Below are 9,610 nucleotides of genomic sequence, written 5' to 3'. Positions count from 1 at the left end.
ATTAAGTATTGTCGGAACTTCTCCAGTGCAAACACCACTGCGAGCATTTCGTTTTCTGTGGTCATATAGTTCTCCTGCGCGTCGTTCAGTGGTTTGCTCGCATAATAAATAGGATGCAATACCTTATCCCTGCGCTGACTTAAAACTGCACCCACAGCATATCCACTAACATTGCACGTCAATGCAAATGGTTGCGTCCAATCTGGCGCAATAAAAATGGGTACGGAGATGAGCACATCTTTCAATGTGTTAAATTCTTTGGTGCAGGCGTCATCAAAATTATACTTGCGGTCAGCTTCGAGAAGTGCACTTAGGGGTCTTGCGATCTGGGAGAAGTTGCGAATAAATCTTCTATAAAACCCCACGCGTCCCAGAAAGCTCCTAAGTGTTTTTACGTTCACAGGTGGGGGTAATTTGGAAATTGCATTGATTTTTGCCTGATCAACTTCCAATCCTGCCTTGGAGATTTTGTGACCCAGAACTATTCCTTCTTCCACCATAAAGTGGCATTTTTCCCAGTTCAAAACAAGATTTGTTGCCACGCATCTCTTCAAGACTTTTCAAGGTTAGACAAACAGGAGTCATAATTACTACCGAAGACTTAGAAATCATCCATGAATACCTCGACTAACTCCTCCAAGTAATCTGAGAATATTGCCATCATGCATCATTGAAAAGTGTCTGGTACATTATAGAGTCCAAATGGCATGCGTTGGAATGCGAACGTACCAAATGGGCACGTGAAGGTTGTCTTGTCTTGGTCCTCCGGTGCAATTTCTATTTGGTTATACCCTGAATAGCCATCAAGAAAGCAGAAAAATTCATTCCCTGCAAGTCTGTCTAATATCTGATCAATGAACGGGAGTGGAAAGTGGTCCTTTTTAGTGGCTAAATTCAGCTTGCGATAATCCATGCAGATTCTCCACCCCGTGTTGTCCTTGTGGGAACTAATTCATTTTTTTCATTAATGATGATTGTTATCCCCCTTTCTTCAGAACGCATTGCACTGGGCTCACCCAACTGCTATCAGATATCGGGTAGATGACAACTGTGTCCAGCCACTTTACTATTTCCTTCTTTACAACCTTCTTCATGGCAGGGTTCAAGCAGCGTTGCCTTTCTGCTGATCCATTCTTTCCTTCTTCCAGTTGAATCTTATGCATACAATACAAGGGACTAATTCCTCGAATGTTCGCCAAGGTCCATCCTAAGGCTTTTGCATTATTTCTTAGGATCCATATGAGAGCATCTTCTTTCTCCTTACTCAGTGATGCAGAAATGATAACCGGTAATGTGTCGTTACTTCCTACGTAAGCATACTTTAGGTGCATTGGCAACGACTTTAACTCTAACACAGGTGGCTCTTCTAAAGATGGCTTAATGTGTTGCGATGTCCGTTCAGATAACTTGAGCGGTTCAAAATTAGATTCAGCATGAATTGCGATGTAGACCTCCTCCAACATTACGCCGACTTCAAAATCCTCCTCCTCCATTTCCTTCAGGGGTTCATGCCAATATTCTCCCCATAGCTCCTCGATATATTGGTAGTTCTCTATATCTACCGAGTACTTCAATGCATTAAGTACGTTGAATTTTACTTCTTGATCATCGACCCGGATGGTCAACTCTCTTTTTTGCAAATAGATTAATGCTCGCCCTGTGGCGAGAAATGGGCATCCAAGGATGATAGGGATTTCTCTATCGGCCTCATAATCCAATATGACAAAGTCTGCTGGGAAGATAAACTTGTCCACTTGCACGAGAACATCTTCTATCTTGCCCTCAGGAAGCTTTATCGATCTATTGGCTAGCTGTAATGTGATCGTTGTTGGCCTTGCTTTGTCGATGTCCAGCTTCTTGAAAATTGACAAGGGCATCAAATTTATGCTTGCCCTTAAATCACATAGCACGTTTCCGACCATCTTCCCTTCTATGGTGCAGGGCAATGTAAAAGTCCCAGGGTTCTTCATTTTAGTAGGGAGATTGTTTTGAAACAGAGCTCTACACTCATATGTTAGTGCAACTGTTTCATTTTCCTCAATCTTTTTCTTGTTGGCGAGAATATCCTTGAGAAATTTCACATAACTCGACATCTACTCTAATACTTCTATCAAGGGAATATTAATGTGTAGCTGTCGGAGAACGTCCAGAAACCTCTAAAATTGCTTGCTATCATCCTTCTTTTTCAGCCTGGACGGGAAAGGTGGAGAATCCTGCCGTGTTTCTTGTTCACTTTGCTATTTGGCGAGATCCCGTGCTTGCTATGTGTCATTGGCTGGGGATTGCGTTGACTGAGAATTCATGTTTTGAGAAGCTTCATCTTTTGTAGACGATCTTACTTCTGAACTGGTGCAATTTCCGTTATTAAGTAATTGGTCATCATCAACAGTCAAATCTGCTGGTGTTGTTACCGCATCTGGTACTTTCGGCATAATAGAGGCTGTCGTTCTGCCACTCCTCAATGTCACTGCATGACATTGTTCTTTACCTCTTGGCCCCGACACTTCTGAGTTTCCGTGCTGCGTACCAGGTGCTTTCTTCTTTAATTCCCTCGTAAGCTGATCTATTTAATCTTCTAATTCTTTAAGAGAGTTAGCTTGCGATTGTCTCATTGCCTCGCTCTTTTCAATATAATGTTTTAATGATGTCTCCATAGACGAGGTACTACAAGAGGTATCATATGCGAACAGGTGGTCACAAGGTGGCGTACCTTGAGAATTACTTGGGCTGCAGTTCGAATTAGTGAAGACCGAAGGGTTGCCTCGATCCTCTTGATAATTGAATTGATAGAAACTATGGCCATCTTGATTGAGATTCTCATCCAAACTAAAAATTGGGTGACCCCACCAGCAAGGTTTATGGTTGTTGCCCAATGATTCATCATAAATAACATATACGGGTTGTTAATTCCATGGGCAGACGTCTACCAAATGTACCTATCCCCATTGAGTGCAATCCATTGCGGTCACATGAGTAACCGCATTAACTTGCGTTGTTCCTTGAGAGAGAGTTCTCTGCTGATTAGCCACCATCTGGAGGAGTAAAGTCATTGTGGTCATTTGCTCGACCAATGCGCTTATTGTGTCCGTTGGCACATTAGCCCTTTCTACTCTTTCTTGCTCCCGACCTCTTACCTTAAGCCTGATATCAATCCACTCATCAGAATGTCGCGAGATGCGATCCAATATGGTCTTCACTTCCGTGTATGACTTATTCATTAATCCTCCTTCTGTGGAGGCATCGGCAACTGTTTGCGTTGATTGGTCTAGGCCATTGTAAAAGGTTTCCATCAAAATACTATCAGGAATCCCGATATGCAGACAGTTCTTCACTAACTGCCGGAATTGCACCCAGGTGGTGCTCAAGGTTTCATAACCCTTTTGTTCGAAATTCAAAACCTCCTTCCGCCTCTTTACGTTGACAGACGGAGGGAAGAATCTGTTCATGAACCTATCAACCAACCGCTCCCATCCATTAATTTCATCTGGCTCTAATACTTGAGCCCACCTCTTTGCTTCATCCCGTAATGTGTACAGGAATAGGTATAGTTTAAGACTTTCTTGAGTTACACCAGCCATGGAGAATGCACTACACATGTCAACAAAATTTGTCAAATGAGCGTGTGGGTCTTCTCCCTGTAATCCTCCGAATTGTCCCATATTCTGAATCATTTGTAGCATAATAGGTTTTATTTCAAAGCTTGCATTCCCCTCAACTACTGGTCTTGAAATTCCTGGTGAAAAATTATAGAAATATGGCGCCGCATATTCCCTCATAGGGATGTTCTAGTCAGCAGCAAGAAAAACGGGATCTTGCATTGGCAAAACTCCCATTTGGTTTCCAGCAGGTGCCACATTCTCATCAGCCATACTTCTTCACTAATTAATTTAGCCCCAATGAACTATATGCGAAGAATACACTTGATCTCTTGGTCCACTTAGAATTACCAGATCACTCCAGCACTTGTAAGCCATCAGACTGCTCTTCGCGTTGAACAGTCAGTACAAAGAGATCTGTCCTGCACATAACATAAAAATATTCAACACTAACCATTAACCACTTCCCGGCAACAGCGCCATAAACTTGTTGACGAATCACTGATAGGCATGCTTGATGATATTCTATGGTCGAAATGATGCGATACTACTGCTAGATATGCGTTAATTATGGATGTTCACGTAGTATGTCATGCGTTGTCACAAGTTTCCTTACGATGGAACCAAGTGTAATTCCACCGCAAGTTTCTCGATGTGATCCGAGGTCGAATTTAGGGACTGTTTTAGGTTATTGTGATATGTTCACGATATATACGACCAGGTTTTCAATCTTTAAAAAGTGTTTGTATAGGTATATAAATTGCAATAAAATAAAGTAAAGCAGTAAAGATGCTATAATAAAATAAAATACAATAAACTAAAGCTAGATGATACAAGATACAGGCTTCATCTTACAGGACGCTGGGGTAAAGGCTAGCTGTGAAAGTTATGAAAAGACGTGGAATGTGGCGGAAATTCTTATGAACAGAAAGAGAAAGATAAGTAATATAAATAGCCCAAGATCTCAATTGCGTTGAAGCTAGATATACTGTTCCGCTCTTCTCTTGGCGTACACCTTTCAGTGATCGGCCACACTCCCACATGTCTGTGGTGAAATAGAGAATACGTAATGAACGCAAGGTTGCTTCCATGTCTGGAAGTACTACTCGCTTTAGTTAACGCATTCTTCTAACCCTCTCTCGATAGATCAGAATGGCATCTCACTTCTGTTTTTACAGGTGAAGATGTCGTTTAGCATGCCTTAGCTAAACGCATTGTATACCTTTAACACAGATTAAGTACTTGTTTGATTCATATTAACTAGCAGGGGATTGAAAAGACATCATGGAGAAAATGATTAATGAAGGAACGAAAATAGACAGAGAATGGTATATGAAAGCTATCGAAACATTTAATATATCTATTAAGCGTTTGATACATGATGTGTGATTGAAAAGATAAAGAGAAAGTGAAATACAACGATGAAAGAGATAGAACAGATACAAACAAGTGCCAATGTCTTGGCACTGATTTGATGGAGATCTGCTTGCCAGATAGGATGGATTTGATGGTAGGGAGAGCTTCCCTCTCAGGCTTGCTCCACCAGTAGCAGAGATCTATGCACAGAGCTTTCGATCGGGTATTCGACAGATTAGATCTGAGATTCACCTCTCGGCCTTATCTCGTCTTCTTCCCAAATTTCTTCAGTTAAGCACTCAGCTCAGCCTTTTCTCTCAACAGTTTAGCAGCACTTAGCCCCGTATCAAGTAGCATATCTTTTCTTTGAAATATATGGGGTATTTATAGGTGAGGATCTTTGACTCCGGCCTTGTGGTACCCACTTGCTGTTATGGAAATTTTGAAGATGGAGGAATATTATTCCTTCTGTTATGCGATCAGACCGTCAATTCTGCACAACCATTAGTTGTACGCGTGTCTCAATCCTTCGCTTTTGCGTTGCTCGACTGCATTTTTCGATCGAGTATTCGTATGCGGTTTTTGTTTTTATTACCGCATGCGGTTGAAAGTTAGCTCTGGATCGACTATCGCATTGCGCCTTCATTGCGTTAATCGTCTCTTCATTGTTGATTGACGGGCGCAATGTGACAAAGATGCATTGATAAGTTCTTCTTCAGCCTTGAGTGCAAGCGGTGACTTGGTTTCCTGCAAAACAGAGTAAAATCTCCTTTTCTTCCATCTTAAAGATGTTAGTGGGCGTAATTGCGATAATTTATAATTATTGTAATTATGAGCTAATTTTCATATAATCGGCGCATATTTACTATCTTTTCGCCACAATATCTAGATAAGGCAGTCTAAATAACTTGTATTTCTACAAGTTATCACTAACCAGATTCTTGCATCCATAGAATCAATTGCTCTAGCGAAAATTGTTGCTATGAACGCTTTTAAACATTCAATCATAAAACTTTTCTCTGGACTAACTTGTCCATCACTATTTCCTATAGTGCCTTCCTGATTTAAATGACCCTTTATCGATTTCTTTTAGGTCAATTTCAGTCTGGAAGTACATAGTTTTGCCACCAAACTCTTCTTTTCACCCCAAGTTTATAAGTAGCACTTACAGTTCCTTCTGATGCTTTCCTTTGCCGTTCGCCACAATGATACATGTTTCATACAATGCAACGATGTATCACACACCTTAGTGAAAAGACCAATGCAGCTTACTAATGCAACTCTAACTCATTACCAGGTTAGTCAAGATTCATCATACTAATCGATGCAAGCTCACTTTCTCGTGAATTGCAAGCATAATTGTCGTGTATTTTGCTTAACAACCTTCATAATTCTAAGTAAAAGGCCTAAGATGACATGCATTTCTGCATGTCATCAGCTATCGTCTAATGCTATCGTTTAGCACTATCGTCCAGCTTCTATGCTTATCGTCTAGCGCTTACACTGATTGTGTAGTACTTTGCCTATCGTATAACCCGATTGTCTAGCGCATCACTTCTCATCGTCTAACATCGCGCACACCTTCACGATCGTCTAGCGTATCGCTTAGCTCCATGCATTGCTACAAAATCATCCAGCGCCTACCTACACCATCGCCTACCTCATCGTGTAGCGCCGTGCACTTATTAGACGATTGTCTACCTCATTGTGTAGCACTGCTCATTTACTACATGATCGTCTACCTCATCGTGTAGTGCCGCTCGTTTGCTACACGATTCTCTGCCCAACGCCTTGCATTTAACCTCTCACTTTCTTTGCTCTTGCTCTCGTGTTCTCAACGCATGGGAAACTTTCATGCAATGCATTCAACTTCACAAATTCACACATGATTGTCCTTGACTTAGTTTTATTTTATGTGTTTAACACCAAATGCTTGGTTCCGTGTTAACCTTGCACTTAGTTATATTTCCATTAGTTAAATTCAAAACTTTTTGAAGGACATTTATTCAACATTTAGAGTTCTTCCTTTTTAGTATAGGGTTTCATACCTAGTAAGATTCTCCTAGTTATTAGCTTAAATAGGGAAATAGGAATGCAAGTTTCATAGACTTCACTTCACTAGGATGACAATAGGTAACATGACCTCAATCCTGAGTGAGTTGGGAACTCCTACCATTGAGGGTGGTCCTTCGATTTGTATGGGTGCGAGTGGCCAGGTCGTCGATTCAAACCTACCATTTTGGGGATTCGTCTGATTTAGGAGCTGGGAACTCAGCTACACAAGATGGAATTTACTCCTTCCCTGAGGTAAGGGTAAGTAGATAGATAGCTCCCTTAAGGGCTGATTTCAGGGCTTGAATGATGTGGCGCCACACACCTTCTCTTGGCTCGAGAGATGTTCACACATAGTTTGTGAACCCCAAATCCTAATTTCTCTACTTGAGTATGTTCCCTATTGAGATTAGTATGATGAGTAGGTTGATGTGGAAACTAGTGTGGAATGGTATAGAAAAGAATGGAAATTAGAAGAAAAGAGAAAATTTGGAAGGTTGACTTTTGGGTAAAATTTGGAAAAAATTTGGCTAAGTGTAGAAATTGAATGATGGATGTGTTGGATGCATTGGATGTGTTGGATGATGGATGCGTTGGATGATGGATACGTTGGATGCATTGGATGCATTGGTGAAGGAAGGAAAATGGAAGTGAGGCATTGGGATGGCACGAGGGCTGGAGGGTGGCATGCGTCGAGGAACCTCGGGCAGTGCCCAGGCCATGCATCAAGCAACCTCAGACAGCGCCCAGGTCATGCATCGAGTAGCCCCGGCCGGACGCATGCGTCGAGTGGATATGCCTGTGCATTGAGCGCACTGCCGAGCAGCCATGCCCATGCGTTGAGCGCACTGTCGAGCGGCCATGCCCATGCGGTGAACACCCTACTGAGCAACCATGCCGTGCGTCGAGGTGCCCTGCCATGCAACTAAGCGCGTAGCCGATGCCATGCGCCAATGAGAGCGAGCGAGCAATGACCAGCACACCCCACACACCCATGCATCGAAGAAGCACGCCCGTGCACCTAAGCACCCAGCCAAGCATTTAGGCGGCGCGCGCAGCCCATGCGTCGAGCGGCCAGCCCATGCAGCACGCCTATGCGTTGGTGGCCAACACCATGCGCCCATGCCAAGCAAGTCGTGCGAGTGAGCCATGCGTCAAGAATGGACGGTCACCCTATGCGTTGGTGATGGTTTGCTCCTTGCGATGGCTAAGTTGAATTATCATGATAGTGAATTTGCTTGCTATGCGTTGCTTATGGACTAGGCGTTGAGCAACCAAGTGTTGGATTCATACAAGGATGAAATCATCAGGATAACATCATCAAAACCATGTGTCTTCTTGGGAGGAAAGCCTTAAGCCTTAAGAATTTGAGGTGGTGGCATCAGATTGGAGGCCCATGCGTTGGCAAGGTGGGAAGAAAACACTTAGCTCGTGATGATCACAGCATTGCGTTGATGGGGGTGAGAAGGAGACACTTGGCCATGCAGCCAAGTAGGTGGTGTCAACTCCGGAGAAGGTTTGGACGCCTATAAATAGAGCCAAGAGACTTCATTTTTAGTTAACAATTCAGAAATACCGTAAAAAGATTGGGAAAGTTGAGCAAACCTTGCGTTGGAGCCAAATCCATGCGTTAGACATAGAGGACGCATTGGACAGTGAGGTCTGAGGAGGATGCATCAACTTGGGACGAGGATTTCTCCCAATTTACTCATGCGTTTGGAGTGATTCTAAAGCCACCTGAAAGCTCTGAAAGTCTAGTTTTCAGGGTAGGGCTTTCAGAAGAAAACCTCGAAGGGATCGGGCTGGAAATTGAAAAGAAGACAGAAGGGTCAGGCTGTCGGATCAGTCTGGTCCAGTCTTGAAGATTCTGTGATTCCAGCCAAACCACGAGGGTTTCTGAGCTCAAATGTTAAGGTAAGATTTCTGAGACATTTTAGAATATGTTAGTAGAAGGAAATAGCTCAAAATAAGGTTTATAAATATGAGTAATCTAAGCTGTAAGTTGAATCTGGATTCTAGGGGTGAAAAGGGAGCCCAAGGTAGAAAAGGGGAGATACTAGAGTGAAAAGCTCCTAAGCAATCAAGGTGAGTGGCTAAAACGTTTTGACTAAAACATTTGCTTAAAATCTTTGATTACAACGTGTTATAGAAAGCATGTTTTAAAGAAGATTATTCTCATGCCAACTAGTTTTACAAAGTGATTTCCAAGCAAGCTATGAATTATGTTTTAAACGCATGCATGAGTGAGAAGTTTGTTATAAAGCTATTTATATGTGCACCAAGTGTTAGTACCTTTAAATCCATGTTTTATATGTGTTATACTTTACATTCTTTAAAGAGAGAAAGTCATTTATGAGTAGTTTTACTTAAAACGTGATACCGAAGGACATTTGAAAAGGTATCCGCCCAACTAGATACTAAAGAACATATGAGAAGGTATCTATTGGTACTGAAGGACGTTTGATAAGGTACCAAACCAACTAGATACTGAAGGACGTTTGAGAAGGTATCTGAGCAGAAGTACCTAAGGTATGACAATACTTAGTATGGCCACGTGCACGTAGATAGAGTCAGAGATTGAGCAAAAGGGTTCTCTCTTGACTAGT

The 9,610-nt window shown here is 42.2% G+C and overlaps 1 protein-coding gene across 1 annotated transcript; it reads right to left on the bottom strand.

Moving 5' to 3' along the window:
* Positions 1–777: 777 nt before the first annotated feature.
* On the bottom strand, positions 778–2,093 carry LOC120072057 (uncharacterized). The gene is made up of 4 exons (XM_090311056.1): positions 1,781–2,093; positions 1,287–1,657; positions 1,017–1,154; positions 778–792 (listed from the first exon to the last, which is right to left on the bottom strand). The coding sequence occupies exons 1-4, from the start codon at positions 2,091–2,093 to the stop codon at positions 778–780; spliced, it is 837 nt and encodes a 278-aa protein (XP_090167182.1).
* Positions 2,094–9,610: the final 7,517 nt, after the last annotated feature.

The sequence above is a fragment of the Benincasa hispida genome, chromosome 2 (genome assembly GCF_027475165.1).
Source record: "Benincasa hispida cultivar pf3 chromosome 2, pf3_genome.v1.1, whole genome shotgun sequence".
Classification (NCBI taxonomy): domain Eukaryota; kingdom Viridiplantae; phylum Streptophyta; class Magnoliopsida; order Cucurbitales; family Cucurbitaceae; genus Benincasa; species Benincasa hispida.
The sequence above is the reverse complement of the archived record's forward strand: the minus strand, read 5'-3'. Positions and strand labels throughout refer to the sequence as shown.

Bases quoted from the DNA above. Each gene is read 5' to 3' on its own strand.
- LOC120072057 (XM_090311056.1), bottom strand. From the start codon at position 2,093: ATGTCGAGTTATGTGAAATTTCTCAAGGATATTCTCGCCAACAAGAAA. The intron at 1,658-1,780 runs GCAAGATAGAAG...TTCTCGCCACAG, and splicing joins ATCGATAAAGCTTCCTGAGG to GGCGAGCATTAATCTATTTG. The intron at 1,155-1,286 runs GTTATCATTTCT...TGTATGCATAAG, and splicing joins GAAGTAACGACACATTACCG to ATTCAACTGGAAGAAGGAAA.